The following is an 18,935-nucleotide window of genomic DNA, read 5'->3' as shown; positions in this document are numbered from 1 at the left end:
TCTTAATTTTCTATTAAAAGCCAATTACAGCAGGAGCAGCAGTGAGATCATCACAAGCAAGCGCGCACATACACACACACTCGTTCACAACACCGTTCCTCATTATAAGACGCCATTAGGGGGAGATATAATGTCCTAGGTGCTTGCCCACCTACAGATCATTCATCAGACAGCAGACACTCAAGCATTCAGATGTCGGTGTTTGCGCCCACATGCACTCAGAGACATCTGATTACAAGTCTCTCTGCACGTCAATAAACCTATATTAACAAATACCAATACATGTAGCATTAGTTTTAACAAGCTTGGGTTAGCATGGAAAGCTAGACGGATTTGGACTAGCCAATTATCTATGCACATTTGTGTTTTTTGTACATTAGAGGACTTAGGAACAAGTATATATATTTAGCCGTAATTGTAAAGTTTCAACTAAAAGCCAATTTCCGTTGGGGCTGTGGGTGAGGAATTGTATACATGTATTGTCTTGATGTACAATAAAATGACAAAAAAACATTGTTTGATGTAACATGTAAACAATAAACAGAATGACCAAATAGCAGAAGATTGGTAAATGAGTGCATTTTATTTTTACCTTTATTTAACCAATGTTAACATTCAAATTAATGTTTGCTACAGTCAAAATTAATTTTATTTTTTTTGTATTCAAAACAAGCTTATTATTGTATATGATAAATATCTGCCTGACACGAAAATACTTCTTGATGTGAATAATAAGAAATGGATTGGCTATAATATATGGATGATAAATGTGAATGTTAACAAAGGTTGCATTTAAAGTTTGCACATGCACAGCAAAATGTAAGATCAGTTGTCAGTTTCAACATAACAAGTTTAAACCACCCCTCACCTTTCCTCCCTTCCCTCTGGAAATCCACATGGCACCACTCTCCGTCATTAACCTTCTTGTTGCTGGCCCTCAGCTTTGTTTCTCCAGAGCCCATATCGATCAGCAGGTACAAATACCCCTCCAGCAGCTCCATGGCGAAGTAATCAGTCTTCAGCTCCCGACCAGGCTTCTGCTCTTTGGGACCCTGAGGACGGCCGTGGCTGAACAGCAAGAGCCCGCTGGGCTCCGTAGTGCGGAAATCGAAGGAGATAGATCCCATCTTTTTGGCGTTCCACTTGGGCAGGGAGATGAAGGACTCTGGGGTCTCAAAGGTGACGGGGTCCAGGGCGGCCACGTCCTCGCAGCGAAACACCAAGTCGCCATTAAGGCTGATTTTAGGGTCTCGATCGATGGCCAGCCGAGACAGCTCCAGCTTGAAGTCGTTGTTTTTGTACACCACCTGGAGAGCAGAGAGGAGAGCAAGTGTTTACCAGTTTAGAATGCTGTATACAAAATGTGTAGTTACAAGTTTTTGTGGCTTCAAATATGGCATCTAGAATTGGATAATTATTTAAAAATGGACAAAAAAAATGCAGATGCAACAGTGAACATTACTTCCATAATCCTGAGATCCCACAGATGTACCCTAATTGCCCAAATTAATTTCAAGTGTCATGATAGTGGCTGCTGGGAAATCTTGTCAGCAGCGTGAAATGATGAATCAAGATGTGAGTGTTGAACATTACTTTTGCTTGAATATTTGGAAACAAACACATGATACATACACAGTTTAACTATCTCTGAATAAATACAGATCCTAAAGACAGTGTTAAGATAACTGATGTTATGTGCAATCCTTTTATACTTTGAATGATTTCAAAACGCTGCACAACCACTTAGTGCCAATGAGTTGCCCGGGGCATGCTTCCATTGATGCTACTGACGTCCGTGTGTGTGTTTGTGCATCAAGCTCTGAACCCCACTTTATAAACTCCCGTTCAAATCCATAAAGCACACAAACTATTTGTTTTGGTACAATAAGAGCAGCTCAGAAATATCAGTATGTGTATAAACACAGTAAATGGATGCAACTTAAATGGCTCCAGGGTAAAGTGAGACACAGGGAGAAGTAAATGTTGCCTGCGGCCTTAATGTAAATGTCTCCAACTGCCTTTGATGAAATGCGGCTCTATTGTTTCAGCTCAAAGGCTGTTTTTATGCCCCACTGTATGCATTCATAATGGATTAAGTGCTAGCGGCAAAGTAAATTATCCTTGTCTTCATTGTTTCAGTTCTCCTTTTATTTGTTGAACACTCTGTAGACAGCTATTTGCAAGGCCGTCCTCAAGGTAATAGTGTGAAGCAGTTGAGGTCTTTGTATTTGTTTGTGTGAGTTTCCCCCCATGATTTGAGGGCTCTTCACGCTCCCTCACACCCCCACAAACTCTCCCTGACAGGTAAAGGGAATGTAGAGAAGGCCCTATTTTTCTCCTTTTTTGTTTTGTGTTGTTGTCGCAGCTACGAGGCTAAGGAAATTGTCCTGCTGCTGTAAAGCATCATGTATGACCCCGGCAGCAGGCATGTTCTGTCAATTGTCACAGAGTAAAGACAGGATTATACATATTTGAACATGAAGTTTCCAAATGTGTTTATCAACATTATATTACAATAGTGAAATTGGGCAACACTTGTGATGTGAACAATAGATAGCTATATATCATAGCTAGTTTGATCAGTACTGTAAACCTCTGTTCAACCATGTGTATTAAGTCTCCATTGGCTTTGGTTTGCATTAGCCCAATATCATATTTGCACACTCAAGACTTGTCCCGTGCAATGTGGTTCACTCTTGGGTTTCTAATTTGACCAGACTGCTGCTGTCATTCCTCATTGTCTTTCATCCAAACACCCTCAAATCTGACCTATATTTTCCATGCGTGCACACACTTTCTCTCAACATCTTCATAAACACTACTCCTACACTCAGGCACAGGATGAACCACAGCAACACAGATGTGCTAGGTTATTCCTGAATGTAAGCCTTCTTTGGTTATCTCCTTCTTTGGCCACGCTGCCACATGTACTGTACACCTCATAATGTTGTCATTAGTGGAGATTAGTCCTGGTAATTAGTCTGGATAACGCTACAACTGACAGCTAATAAGGCGTGAGCTCTCCTGGCTTATGTTGTTAGAAAAAGAGAGATGGGTAGGAAAGAGAGAAAATGCAGTGGCAGAAGGGAAACAAATTATATTCATTTGATTTATTTTGAGTTATGTATTTTTGTTTATCCATGCTGCTCTGTTTATTCAGAATAGACAGCCTGACTTTTTACGACAGATCATACAGCATGTAAGGAAAACAAGCAGGAAATAAAGCTGGCAACATGATACAGCAGATGACGTTCAGGCCTGTTATATCTACAATGTGGCTCTAATGACTAATTTTATACTCTAACCAAAATCTAATCTAGTGTTAGATTGCCACGATGAATAATTTATATTTTATATATAGTGGGGTTAAGGTGTATAAATTGTTCCCAGTATTTACAGTCACAACCACATCAAACATACATATTTGTACACAGAGGGACCAATGCATGTTGATCTCAATAAGTAAATGTCATTTAAAGTGGACCTATCATGCTATATTTGAATAATATAGTGTAGGACCATACCTATATAAGGCATATTTATACTTTTTTTTCTTCAAAATACCAAACAGATCATGCATTTTAGCCATGCCTCATTTTGCTCAATTTGACAATTTCTAGCTCTGGGCAGATTCTGTGAGAACAGCACCACCTACAGGCCTGGCATATGTACTACAGCGTCTCCAGCGCTTTCGAACGGCAATGGCCGTGGCTGTCTCCTCCTGATTGGTGGAGTTGGCCCAATAGCCGTAGCGCCACTGTCCTGACGTCAGGACAGTGTTCAAATCTGGATCAGTTTTTATCAGATCCGTTGCAGCCCCTTTTTTAGAGATTTGGGTATGGAGGAAAATAGAGAGGGTTGTGTTTTCTGACACTTGGTGAGTTCCCTGGAACACCGGGGACACATATTCATGTATAAAAGACGTACAAAAGTGCATTTTGCATGATAGGTCCCCTTTAAGTAAGGAAATCAGTGTGTGTCCACAAGGGCTCAATTATTCATGATGTCAAAATGCCCATATATTATTAATTAAGATATTAAAAACAAACTAACATTATATTTGCTGTGGTATTTGTGTTTCCAGAAGATTGTTAATCTTGTTGACTCTGACCTCTCATCAAAACTGCAATTGCAAATTAATAGTTAAAGATTCTAATGTTGCGATAATAGGTTTTTCAATGTTACAAACAACATTAGCTTTCCCTTAGCATTACCCTCACTACATGTTAATAACCTAAAACGTCAACTGAGAACATAATAAAACTAAATGTAATAGCATGCTATGACATCATTGACATACCAAATAACAGCAAACAATGCACTTCTCTGAGATTTGGTCTTTTAGTCGTGAATGTGCTCAAAGTACATGATTAGGCAGAGATGGGACATCGCATTCCTGCTTTTAATATGTCAATGCTGTCAAGACTACCAATGTCAGAAGGATGTTGTACAGGGTGGCACAAATCTGAGGAATTAGCTTTCTGTAACTTATGCTATTATTGGCTAATGATAGTATGTGATCTTCAGCAAAAGCATAGGTGTAGGCAAGGGCAACAAAAAGCAAGATCAGACTGTAGAAAGTACATGTGAGAATACAAGGGAGGGGTGTACAGCAGAGGGACGAGAGGAAGATGGTGGTGAATGACAAATGAGAGAAAGATGAGGGTAACAGAGGGACAGAGTGATGCATGGGATAACCAAAGTGTGTGAGACACACAGGGCACAATCTGAACGCTGTATCAAATAAGATAGAATGCAAAGACCTCAGATTATGTATGAATGTATGAATGCATGTGCTGACTCAGCACCTATACTCAATGCCTTTCTTTCATATCGTCAAATATTTCAGGGTGTCTGGCTTTAAACAGATACTAGAAATATGTGCTCTTTAGAATTGGGAGAGCAGGTGTGGACATCTTATAGAATAAGCCAAATCGCCTGCTGCAAAGAAACTGGCCAGCTTTGTCCACTGATTAAAAGACCACTGTCAAAGGTCTGACAAACTTTGAAATATTGAGCAGCGATAATAATGTCCAGCAACAGGGTTTTTGTAACCTCCCTTCTTCTGAATTATTGACTCGGGTAAGAGAGCCACAAGGTGTTTTTGACTTGGATTGACTTCAGTGATCTTCCTCAAGTCAGAGTGTGTGCAGCCCTGACACGGGCCACAGCCTGCCTCATGGGTGACTCCATTGATTTGTGAAACTTTGCAAACCTAACACTTTTTAGGTTGTGAATGTTCGATGAGCCAACATGCACATAGTTTGAGCCTGCTTCTATATTTATATTCAGTTAAGTGACATTTACTGGCAGTCATAGCATGACTATTGGTTGCATGCATTGCTTGTCCCTTAGTGATAAGGAAGCCCAGCTGGAAAAGGCTTTGCAGCAGCACACTTAAAACTACCTAGTCCCAAATGATGGTTTACTCGTGGTAGGTGGGGTGTGAGGTGGGGCAATGGACAACACTAGAAGATTTTATCGTGCAAAAAAGGTGAGACAAGAATACGAAGAGATAGAGCATCGATATGATGTTGAGCAGGGGAGAAAGTGAAAGAGAGAGGAGGGCCAGAGCATTCACCCAGGGCATGGAATCAGTCGAAGAAATCAATTTTTAATTTGGCCGTCAGGATGGCAAAGCTGGCGTGCCAACATCGCTACTATGGACTTAATTACACAAAAGTGCCCCAGAGAAAGGGAAGATGAGAGGAAGAGAGAGGTGGAGAGAGGTGCTGAGAGACATGGGAGGAGGGGAGGGGGACGGAGAGAGAGATGGGAGGGAGATGTGTGAAATGGGTGATAGCAAGGTCACTGTCTGGTTGAAAGATAAAGAGGCGGAGGTTGCGGTGGAGAGACAGATGGCCATGTACATAAGAAGAGAGGAATCAAGGCTTGGGGGCTGAGGAGCAATGAAACCTGATTTCACACCACAGCACTCTAACTGTGAGCCCAGCAAACACACACATACATCACACTGGGTATGATCATAGCATGTGGGTGACTTTGAACACTCACACACACACACACCCAGTGTATGTAAAAAAAAACTTCATAGGGCTTCAGTGCCTCTTTTGGTGCCTTTTTACTCTTCCTTTGCTGTGCGCTTCCTTTGCTGCCTGGAGGGCACTGGCCAAGCGTATCAAAGGCGTTTGACCACGGTGGTGGCATGAAAGCTCTGCCCAGGACCATAACCGCCACTGATAATCCGAGCTGTGTCACAGAACTAGCACAGGATGAAACACACCGCCGCCTAACCCCCAGACACTCACTTTATTTTCAGCTACTACTGTACTACTTTACCTGCCGCTCTCAGTGACTCTCATTGCAGGTTTTCTCAGCGCCTTTCTACGTGGTTACCCTTGTAGGAAAGCCATTAGAGCTTGAACGCAACACCATAAAACACAAACACCAGGAAATGAACTGGGAAGTTCCAGCTTGAGAGGTGTGGATCAAACACTGTAAAGGCTGTTCATGTTGGACATACTCTGCACTACCTTAAATCAACAGTAAACAAATAATTGTTAGTAATGTATATATCTATAGAGCAAACTGCCTCGCTAGGTTTGAGGAAACCAGATTTTTAAGATTTACATACTTGACTACTTAACCTTTGTTGCCATGTTTTGCAGTACTGACCCAGACCGGAGCACACAGCCCTTGGCGCAAGGTCAAGCATAAATGTCTGATGTTTTTTTTATAGAGATGTTCCCTTCCAGCTCAATACAATATTACTCACCTCAAAAGATTTCATTTGTATAACCTTTGACTGCAATCCATTTCAATGTGTTGCTAATAAACTAAATTACTTTATATCCTAAGACAATGTCCTCTTTTAAACACGTACTTCCGGCTAGTTCTTCCTTATTTGCATCCCCCCTCGCTTAGCTATTTATTGGTTCATCACTCAGTCTGACAACAGCTTCTCAAATGCTCTTCTCTCCAACCATCTGCTCCGACTTTCCATTTCCAACACTTGACTCATTTTCCCTCTTCACTTTCACCTCTATTTGTTGTTGTGAGCACTCACTATAGCCTGTTTTCCTACCGTTGACACCCCCTCCCCTCCCTTGTGCCCGTCTGTACGTTGAATGTAAATCCAGCCCTGTCTTGATGGGAGAGGATAGTTAAACGCCTTGGGAAGTTTAAGACCCACTAGGGATCCTTCTGATAGCAACCCAAATAATGAAAATGTAATTCTACAGGCATAATTAAGTTAGAGATAGGGTGATTACTGTGCGATCCATTAAAAGTGATGGCAGAAGTAATTACTTATTCAATCAGCGTGGTTTTATGAGGATATGCGATGGCACCATGTTGCGTCGCCTCTATACAAGTCATTACATTTACAAGGGCATAATACTTTAAGCTGTGATTGGTCCTCTTGACAGCTTGTTAAATTATAATTTAATACCCTGGTGAAAATAAGTCACTTTTTTTTCAAACCTGGAGAAATAAAGTTGTTTATAGAGCAACTGTCCTCTACATAACCATTCCTGACTGCAGTAAATGCGACTGTGTATTACTGTGTGTACGCTTCCATGCCATGAGTATAAATCTGGAACTTTGTGATTTTCCGATATCCCACTGTGATGTGTACAATCAATGCCTGTGGATTTGTTTGGTCTGCAGTGTGGTTTGGAGGAGAGAAAACAAACACTTGAAAGGGATTCATGATACTGCATGTCTGACACGTCCTACGCTCAAATACTGTCTGCCCACAATGATGATTCTCAGGTGTTAGAGTCAACACCAATGTGTTTCAGTATGTGTGAGGATGATGCACAGCCAAACAAGCTGTTTGTTCTCACTGCAACGTTGTGATGTTGATGATCTCATTTTTCATTACCAAAAAGACACAAACTGATGTAATCACAATTTAATGTGGGCTGGTGCAGTTGAAAATGTTTTCAACAGCAAGCAACCTGCTAGCATGAGGCAGAGAGAAAGTAAAAGAACAGTGTGTGATCAGCTACATACAGTATAAAATCACAAACTGATTCATTCAGATCAACTCACATCTCGAAGGCAGCCCATGAAGTTGTTGCTGACTGGTGATCCGGGCAGGTCGGCGGTGTTGGGGCTCCCTCCGATGTAGAAGAAGTCATCTGAACCCAACATGGTGTAATCTTCCTGGGTGTATCCAGTGGTGGTCAGTATACCATCCACTGAGATGGTCACCTGACATAGGCATGGCCCAAAAGAGACAGTGAGAGGTAGAGAGGCAGAGATAGAGAGCAGGAAAAGATGGGTAGATATACAGGATGATGAGAATGGAGAGAATTTAGAAGAATGTGGAGGAAAAACAAGGAAGAAAGTGGATTAAACACTGGTGCTAGGCGGGGTTGTCCCCTAAATGGTAGCGATTGGTTTGTTGCTTTTAGTGCCACTCAGACTGGGGGCTTTCACTCTAGAGTGCAGTTGCTAAGAGAACAAAAATGAATGAGCGCTGTGCTCACTGTGTAATCATGAATCGTGATTTAATTCGCAAGAGTATACTTTAATGTAATCCTATACTAGATTAAGTGCAAAATCTATATGGCAGCATGTATAAGGTAACATAATTAAAAAAATATCAACAGGGCTTTCCCTGTGATTGACATAGCTTCTCTGTAAAACCCCTTTGCTGAACCCCATTTCAGTTAAGCCCCTGTCACACTGTCCCGAAATTGACACCAGATGGATACACAAATATGGAATTGTGAATTTCGCACAAAGATGGCCACGAACTTGGTCAACAGCCAAGCAACAGCTGAAGCAAGTACGATGCCTACAGAAGGCCACACGATGGCACCCGAACCACACACGAAGATATGGTCGTAGACGTTACTGATAATTTAGAATGTATCCAGACTCAACGTAAGAGCTTGTGCCTCGGGGGGTGCTAACATTTAAACATACACTTTATTATTTACTTTCTCCGTCTTTATATGTAGATTAGAAGATATTACTTATTATATACACATGTCTACCCTACTTTTATAATTTTCGAATCATAAATCTAATCGATAGATTTATGATCAATAGATTTATGATTCGAAAATTATAAAAGTAGGGTAGACATGTGGAGATTATCCGAATGAACAAAACGTGATCTGTCTCTTCAATTTGTGTCAACCACAGACCTTATTTCGAGCTATTTTCCAAAATCCTATGGAGAAATTGCATCGCTTTTTGTCGAAGGAACCGGAAGGAGTTTACTTCCGGGTTTTAGGACGCGTCACTGTGGCACTCTATTGCGAGGGCTTCTGGTGTCAATTTCAGGACAGTGTGACAGGGGCTTTAAGGAACTACCAGTAAAAATAAACTCCTTTGTAATGTTTAATTGCCTGAAGTCTTGTCTTTTGAGCAAGGTTACACATTATGCTACATGCTTGATCGCTAACAGAGCGAACAGTGCCGGGAGGAATCAAACACACGGCTGCAAGCTGATGGCAGGAGATAGTGTGGATTGAAACTTAAGAAGACTTAATATAAAAAATATATTAATTTAATAATACAGGTGTATAAAGGGTACATTTTTGAGGATCCTCCAGGCTTTTCCGTGAGATTGGATTTTTGTTCTTTCGCTCAAATGGTATTTTGATGTCTGTAAAATTGAGTCTCGGTACCCTTGTATTACTGTAATATGACTAACTTGATCAAATGGAGTTCTAACCTAAATTACATCAGCATGTGCGGGGACTACTCTGGCACTGATGTAACACAAGACCTAACATGATGAGGTGAAGCAACTGTTTAAAATTCAACACCAGACCATGGCGGTTTAAAGAATACATGAAGAGTGAATAACATGACACAAGGGATATGCTCCATTGGAAATAGAATGAAGGAAAAGGATTCTCTCAACTCACTTTTTCCACGATTTGTCTTTTTCACATTATACTCTTTACAAAGTGGCAAATTGCACTGCTAATAAGAAAAGTGTGTCTTTTGCATTATCACGTCAGATATCATGGCTGTATTTCCATCAGTGCCATAGCTATTTATCTACAGAAACAAAATGAAAGATAATGTTGGTTTTTGCATTTAGTGACCAATCATTGGTGCAATTATCCTAATAGAGTGGGCCTGAGTGGCCTAAGTGAAGGGCTTATGTCTCTGATTCAACATCTGCTATTCTAAAGAATTGCAGGGAGATTTGTACACATCCGTCTGTTTTTCATTAACACTGCACACTCAAAAGTGTTGCCAGCACAAGCTAGCTTAATTTGATCAGCGGTCTAACTTAATATTTCCGTAATTTACAATTTTATTTTGCACGTTATATCTAGAGATACTGCTTTCCTTAACTGTAGTTCTGATGAGCACGTTTTAAGAGCAGCAGGCTTTGAGCACAGACACATTTTAACCAATAATAATCTACAAAAAAAGCATTTATCCTAGAAGAAAAACAAGAAAAAAGCCTCAATATGAGGTTTAGCAAACACTCTTAGGCTGAACAGAAACCTTAGCAACTGCACTCAACAGATCAGGCGCCCCAGCTAAGTGCTTGTCTTCTCTTTTTCCTGACAGTTTTGTTTTCGTTTTTTTTGTACTTCCCTTCTTAACAGGGCAACTCATTTTTATGTCTGCTGTTTCTACTTGGAGATAAAGAGCTATCGTATATGTCAGATGTATATGGCATGAGGAGTCCGCGGTTGAACGTGCTGGTGTGTCGGGGTCGTCTTTGAAGATCTCGGATTGGGCTTTCAGCAGGGCAACTTAGTGTGTCCTATTGTGTCAAGAAGCTAAGGAGAAGATACAAGGGAGGGGGGGCATGACCTCTTCTCGTATAAGGAGATAGGATGTCAAACGGTAGACATATTACCTGTAGATTTTCTGAAATCAAAATGTGGACTTAAGTGCTTAACATGTTTTAGGGCCAAGCAAAGCTTTTTGGATTTGGGGGAATATTTTGTGAACTGTTGTTGATTTGTCATTGGGGCCATGCAGGACTACAATTGGCTAGCTGCCAGACACCTAAACAATTCCCAGCTAAAAAGGGGACATTTGAGGTAAGCATTTGTTTTTTCATTGTTCTTTCTCTTGCCATCTCCACCATCCCGGTTCCACCACTTAAATTGGTTTTAATGTATGCATTGCATCAACACAATCCCTGGGGAAATCATATTACAGTCATTGATTCATTGTGTAATCAGAAAATGGCAATACAAAACCCACAATGATCCAAAATAAGAACATGCATTGATAGTCAAAAATAAACAAAAGCAGAACAAATATCCAAGGGTTTTCTCTGAGGTGACTTTGTGATTATTCACAAGAGCTAGTTAGACTTTGTTTCATTCAGAATGCACACTCATCTCATTGAGTAATATTACAGGCACTTGCATCACTGGCCAGAGGAGGACAAGGGTGATAATATCCCAGGTTGCTGCTAGAAACACCATGATGCTGCTGGCCTGGAAGCCATGCAGCTTTGAGAATATAAAAATAAAAACCTTTGCTGCAAATTCGGAGAATATGGCCTGGTTCGAGCTTACACCAACACCTGAATCAAACAACTAAGAAGCAACGCTGGAAATAAGCTATCTCAATAAGACAACACACATAGCACACAAATACCACTGGTGCTTCTGTTGGATTCCTTGTTCTTCAAATACCTCTTTAGCCGAGTGCAAACATAAACCAAACATAGCTGAGCTGATCTGTGCTGAACTGTGTGCCCCAGATATCACAGGAAACACAGTCTGGAGCTGTTTACAGATAGATTAACTGTAAAGGGATTGACACAGCCATGAAACCATATGGGAAGCGTTCCAATTTAGCCCAGTGTTGGAAATATTATTCTGTTATGATATCAAGTTATCCCTTTTTAAACCTATCTTTCGATTGTGTGCTTATTCCTCATAAACCTACAACTACCTACAGAATGACAAAGCTTTTGTAATGGGGCTTCACATGTAGTGTCCTACTGTGTGATCAGCTGAGCGTGTTACAGCCTCATTGACCAAAACTGGCTCCATGACTGCAGGCTCCTGGCAACTGAACGATCCGACAAGAAGACCCCTATTTTGTCAAGTAATCAAAGAACAACAAGATTCCAACTAGAACAATACTGACAACACTTATATCACACGTAACAGTTAATAACACCATTAAATCATGTATAAACATCACGTATTTTACACAATTCCTAGCGTCTATCCTCTGCTATCATCTATCTTCCAGCTCATCCATTGTCTGATTCTGGTTGCCACTTTAGTGCTGAATAAGGAAACAAAATAAGGAAAGGGAGCTGAAGGTAAAACATGTCCTGTGCATCAGCTATAAAGCAGAGCATCAGAATGAACCCAGATGATATTGAGGGTTTGAGGAGAAAGATCAAAGCAAGTCTTGCAGCTGAAATGCTCCACATCCCACATTACGGTATATGAAGCTTTACCATTTCAACTCTCAGCTTTGCGTGACTCACTTTGTGCACACATCATCGAGGAATACAAAAATGTTCTACCTTCATTTCCCAAAGGCAGTCGTGATTTCCAGAATCCCATTTATATTTTTAGCACGAGATTTCTGTTTCTATGTCAGCTACTTTTGTCATGTAGCACAGTCTGTCCAGGTACAGACACCCATCAGTACCTTCATGTATTCAACATTGTAATTCTTGCAGAGAAGAGCAAGCGTACCTTGAAAATGTATCACTTACCCTTGTTGGCACTACATTTGATATTTTGCAGGGAGAAACAATGTGTTATATTTAGATTACACAGTTGAACGCTCACACGTATCATAATAGATCACACATTACCGCCTTGCACCACATTGCCCCCCCATTAGCTCAGGTCAAAGCCAGACCCGCAGGAGGGGAAGATGTTCAAAAGAGTAAGAGAAAAAGGAGCTTCTCATCCAGCGGTGGACTTCAGTAGGTGTCTGGCAGCTTGTCAACGCGTATTTGAGTAATTTATTGTATGAGGAGGGTTTGTCTTTCAACGCTAAATATGGAATATGTAGTTTTAGCTAAGCTACATATCTAGGTTAGTAAATGAGGGAGGGTTGAGAGGCCTGAGGCAAGTGTTCTTTGGCAACAGTTGTCAAGGGGAGGGGGAGAGAAAGAGGGGGAGTTTTTAGTTGTGTGCCGAAAATAGTTAGGGTTGGAGGGTGAACAAAATCGGTTAGTACTTTTGTAAGTAAGGGAAAGTCAGACACAAAAATGGTTGTTAGTACAGTTACAACAAAGGTTTGATTCAAACAGTAGATTAGTAACACTGTTTTAGTCAATTTAGTCAGTGATAAGTAGGTGAGGATTCTTTAAAAGTCCTCTGAAATTTGATTGCTCAAACCAGGTCCAAATTTGGACTGAATGTGTTATTTCATGGGCAAGGGTTTGTTTTGGTTGAGAGGAAACAAAATGAATCCATCCAGGCTAACAGGGTGACACACAAGCCATGCACTTAAATGGGAAGATGACAGCGATAATGTGCGGATGGGAGGAGTATTCCATTAAACACAACACAAACAGACCCACTATTAAATAAAAAAAACATCTGGCACGATGCAGCAACATGGGAAAGTAGAAGGGAAGGAAATGTAATTGCAGGGGCACCACGACACCAGACAAATGGGAAAAGAGAGGTTTCAATGTAAAGGTTTAGAAAAGAAAGCAACAGAAATAAAAACCCATAGACACGTGGTCAACAGACTGACACGCGCTGGGGCTTGGGCAGCAAGTTCTCCTGTGAGTACGCTGATGGGAAGGCGTTCTAACAGATGGACACATGCACATCAGATGCAGGGACACAACCACTGGATACTGGAGGTGTGGAGGTGGAAGAGGGATAGGATGGGACCAATCACAGATGAAATTAATGGAAATGAGAGTTTTTTTTTTTTTAAAGAATAGAGAAAATTGAGAGGGGAGAAAGGACATCCCTGATTTGGGTGAACAGAGCAATTTGTATTCCAATGGCATGATGTGTCATAGCATCACTTTCCATGTTAGATATGGAGGAAATCTGCACCCGTACATGATTGCACTAGAATTCCCCCACATAATGTCTGATGTGAGCTTGAGATTGCGTACTCATTTTTGTCAGATTTGAGCTTGAGTGAGTCACTAGATACAGAGACTCATAACACTTTCCTCCAACTCATGTGTTATGATGGATTTAGCAGATTTATTGCTTGGGGCATCAATTCTCTATTCACCCAGAAAAATGAATGTCTGTGTCCCCTCTTTACTTTTTCCCTTTTTTTGTTTCAGCAAGAAAATATGTGAGGTCGTTATTCATTTTAGTAAGTTAATTTGAAGTTAAAAAAAGAAAAACAAATAAAGTGAAATAAAATAAATAAATCAGCAAGAGGGTGTGGCTAACATGTTTCATGGCCGTATTGATTATATTAGGACATGTGATATATGTATGTATATATGTTAGCCAGGATATATACATATACATATATACTCAATGCAATCTGTATATAAAAAAAAAGATTGGGAAGAGGGTTCAAATCTCTTCATGCAAGGGGTGAGGCCAGTAAAGTATAATATAAGTTAGTGTTAGTGTTAATGAGGGGTCGATCGCACACAGCTCAGATTTTCTCAGGCAGTTCTCATTATGGTCTGCATCAATGGCCAGACAGCTTCATATATTGATTCGTCCAGTGAAAGCAAGTAAGGCTGAGCATGTCTACTAACATCAGATTCTACCAGATATTTGCATTTGCCATTTTATTCTCATTTATGAGCCTTCAGTACTCTTGAATTACATGTCTGCACCCAATTAGGGGTCTAATGACAAATTAAAGCACTTTATTTAGTGCCCACACGTGTGGAAGGCCAGCAATGTGTCCAGGTGCAGGTCTAAGAACAGTCCCATCTGGTTGATTAATCAAGCTAAGGCCACTAATGGGATCAAACCCTCATTTGAGGCATACTTTAATAGTGAAGGCTTTGGCCTCTAAATCAAGGGTTGTAAATACTCTTAATGACTCCATAAACCACAGCATGGCCAACTAAGATAACAGGTCACTAAACGGTGAACATTTCCAACATAAGAAGATCATCATTGCCTTTCTCTCGTGTTGTTCAAAAAGTTAGGTCTTTTTTTGTTTACTTGCTCTCACTGGAGTTACTCGAGTAGGCTTTTTGTGTCCCTGAGAAATCTGCTGTGTACGCTCTATTCATAGGGTTATTCTAAGAAAAGAAATCAGGGGGGGACAGGGATTAACAAAAAAGTAAAAAGGTAACTTTTCTAATACTCAATTGAGAAAACATTTTTGCATTATGATTCTTTATTTCTTCATACGGATAGTGTTCGAAGTAAAACAAAATAAAACAAATCAAAAGGGTCAAAAAATAAAGCAAAACAAATCAAATCTAAATAATTGTGAAATCTTTGTATTTTTGGGCAGACCTCTTTGGATGAACACGTAAAATATTTTCAGGAAGGGGAGGACTGGATGGCAATAAAAAGCAGTAACATATAGAGAGGGCTAAAAGAAAACAGAGAGGTGGAGTTTTTCAGCTACCTTGGAATTGATGGCGGATTGCACTTTCAGTAAAGCAAACAGAATAGAGAGAGGTAACGGAAAACCCAGGGCAAACCAAAGTATAAGACAATTAGAATGATATCTACCATATAATGCAGTTTGTTTACCATAGCGTGTCCAATGCCTGCGTGCTTCAGGAGAAAACAGGGGGAGGAGAAAGAAAAAATAAAATGACCAACCTTAAACTTAAGAAAACACACCTCAACCCCAAAAAAGTGGCAAAGAAAAAAAGAAAATTGCCTTTTTGAAACCAGCTTTTCTTTTCATTAACAAATATTAATTTAATATTCATAGATGATTTAAAATAAATATTTGTCCTATTATTTATATAGTATAACATCCAAATAAAGAAATAAAGAAAGCAATTATATAATTAGGGTAATCTACCAAATGAAATAACAGAAAAGGAATAAAAGGATAACAATACATTTGTTAGTATGTAAGTCGCAAGTTAATTAGAGAAAACAACAGATGGTTCACATTCCGTGAATGACACAGTGTTAGTTTTTGAAATCATAAAAAGGTAAGGGAAAAGAAAATTCACCAATGAAAAGAATCAAATTGGAAGAATTCTGAAGCTTGTTGTTAGTAAAAGAGACAAGAGTTAGAAAATCAACTTCCACAGGGGGGATTTGGGTAGTTTTGATGGGGGTGTTTGTTTAGAGTGGGGAAGGGGAAGAAGGAGAAGTTCATCAGTGTCAGGATTCAATCTGACGAGCTAATCTGGTCAGCAGCTGGCGCTGGGCTCTAGTCCATTTCAAATTGAAGTCCTTTTGTACTGGGCGAGGCCAATCATGTCTTGATCACTTGAATTGGTGCACATATCTCAGAAATGTTTCCCCAAGTAGTCTTTAAGGGGTTAATGTTGTTTAAGAAAGAGAAAACAAAAACATAATTATTGCATTGTAAAAATGGACAATTGTGGTAAAAGTCAAGTGATGTGAAGTTTAGGGAAACATTCATTTAGAAGATTCAGAAAAGGATAGAGAAGGATAGAGAGAAAGGTATTTCACTGAGGGTTCTGATATCTGCAGCAACCTAAAAAGGAGATGAAAAGGTCATTAGGTAACTTAATGTGATTTCACACAATGAAGAGCAATGGGTGTTCTCCCTGGAAGGAGGAACACATACACCTGAAATGGGGAAAAAAACAATCAATGAATAAGGCATCATGTGACATATCTGAATTCTGATAGGTGTTGTGAAGAAGGGGATTGTTCTGCACATATAAAATGTTGCTTTACTGTCTCTGGTTCAGCAATATGTCGGTTGTGTTGCTCGTCCAAGCTTTCCAGCAGAAACAAAGTCTAGCAGTCACTTCTCATTGCTTGTTATCTCAGCTCTATGTTGCTGTTCATGCTACTCAGTGGTGGTGCTCAGTCAGTATACTCTGTATCGGCAGTGAGAGGGTCAAATATCTATCACTCAGATCTGCCATGAGTTTCCCTTCAGGGTGGAATGGACATCTAGAGGACATCTTATATTTTGATTAAAACATTTGAAATTGTCAGCTGCTGTGAGTGATCATATCTGATCTAGATCCTAGCAGGATTTGGACTAAAAGGGTGAATTCAGAAGAAAAGTATTTAGTAGTAAAAACATACAGACATAACTTGTCATGTTTGAGTATAGGTTCTGACGTTGTGAGTGAGTCTGTCAGTCTGTCCCTGTAGAATACACAGTAGGTACTGTGGGTGTCTGTGTGTGGGATGGATCACTGAGTGGAGCTGAGTAAGTGGCAACAATAAACAAAGTCCTCTTCATGTGGAAAACTGGTGGTTATGAAGCATCATGCACACCCACGCTTTGATCCCAGGTCATGGTAAAAAGCTGTCACCGGTCACACATTATGTCTAATGACTCCTCTTATGCATTAATTAGGTGAATAAGATGCAGGATGTGAATTCATGTATTTAAACTTGCACTGCTATCTCTCTGAGTTAAGAAAAACAACAGTTGACACATCAAAGAACAGATTTGAAGGATAATCTCTAACAACTAGGAACCTATAGCGACGGTTTATTAAGTTAGACAAATGTTTGCTTTTAAAGGTGACAATGACTGTGAGCCTTTCAAAACTCACTCAATGACTGTCTGTGAAACAGCAGGGTAAAGAAATGAGAGATTATTAAGTGTGATTTGTTTTTCATTCTGTATCTTTTAGGTGTTTCAATGGATGTGTGTATTTTATCAGCTCTTTGGCAGGTTAAGGGATGGTTGTGAATAAATGTATTCTTCAAAAAATGCTGACGATCTTTGAATTTACATGATTGAAGTGATGGAGGAAAACACGTGGTGGAAATGAAAGGAAGAGATTACATTTAGAGGAATATGTGCATGCATAGTGTCTGCCTTATCCTATACAATGAGTGAACATATACCAGGGGTACTCAAACTTTTTTATTAAAGGTCCAGTTGTGAACTTTATACAAGGTCACTGGTCCGGATCAATGCCAGTAAAGTCCCCCCCCCCCCGAGCGGAGAAACGAAACTGAAATTAAGAAGCAGTTTATTGGCGCTCTTTGCATGGAGTTTCCCGACATGTCGTTGCAGTAAATTAAAGGGTGTTTCATGTTGTCGTTGCTGTGGACCTTCTTAATCTACCTTCTTTGGGGGCCCCCTTCTGGTCCAAGCACTTGCCTGCCTTGCCTGTCGGTAAACGGCGCCCCTGTATACACACATACATTCAATACATACATACAGTATGTCAAGGTAAACTTGCAGTTAACTTGCGGTCTGCTATGCGTGTCACGCTCGCGCACACAAGTAAATATATATGCACGTTCATTCTCACAACGTGTCAGACACAAGACGCGCGTACATGATGATGTACATTAATTTATCAGAATCAGATTTTTTTTTTTTTTTTTTTTTTTTTTATTATTATTTTTTTTTTTTTATCATGGGACACAGGGTTCGGTCCGGATTGATTTGCAGTTCGGTCCGGATCCGGACCAAGGTCCGGATCCGGACCTTGGTCCGGAGTTTGAGAAGCCCTGACATATACTGTAAGTGTCAGTCTGTAAGTAAGCTGTATATGCATATAGGAAAGGTTTATTTTAGTTATCCTGAGCAGGTCAAAATGATATTGACTTTCCAATAAAACAAAAAGTATTATTATTATTAATAAGGAGATGCATATAACTTGAAGTTGCATAAAAAAAAATGTGAATTTGCTGAATGAAGAAAGTACATCTGTGTTCATTTTCATTAAAATAGCACATCAATATAACGGAATAGGATATGCAGAGGTGACTTGATTAAATGAGTGGGTTGTTGGAGGAAATTATGTTTTATTTTCCAGCAACAAATGAACCAATCATTCCATTACAAGAAAGTCGACAGATCCACTGGGGTCAAGATTATAAGAGTAAAACATAAAAAATGCTAAATGAATGAGCTGCCACGCTGGAGAGAAGTGCAGCAAACTGAGCCATTGAAAGTCACGT

General features: G+C 40.0%; 1 protein-coding gene across 1 annotated transcript in view; it reads right to left on the bottom strand.

Annotated features, from left to right (window-relative positions):
* The window catches only part of nrxn2b (neurexin 2b), a 619,828-nt gene that overhangs the window by 319,316 nt on the left and 281,577 nt on the right, over positions 1–18,935 (bottom strand). Inside the window, 3 exon segments of the mRNA XM_034136360.1 lie at positions 869–1,307; positions 8,017–8,178; positions 15,594–15,617. Coding sequence (XP_033992251.1) covers positions 869–1,307; positions 8,017–8,178; positions 15,594–15,617 — 625 coding nt within the window.

This window comes from Trematomus bernacchii, unplaced genomic scaffold (genome assembly GCF_902827165.1).
Source record: "Trematomus bernacchii unplaced genomic scaffold, fTreBer1.1, whole genome shotgun sequence".
In the NCBI taxonomy this organism is placed as follows: Eukaryota; Metazoa; Chordata; class Actinopteri; order Perciformes; family Nototheniidae; genus Trematomus; species Trematomus bernacchii.
This window is presented reverse-complemented; position numbering and strand designations above follow the sequence as displayed.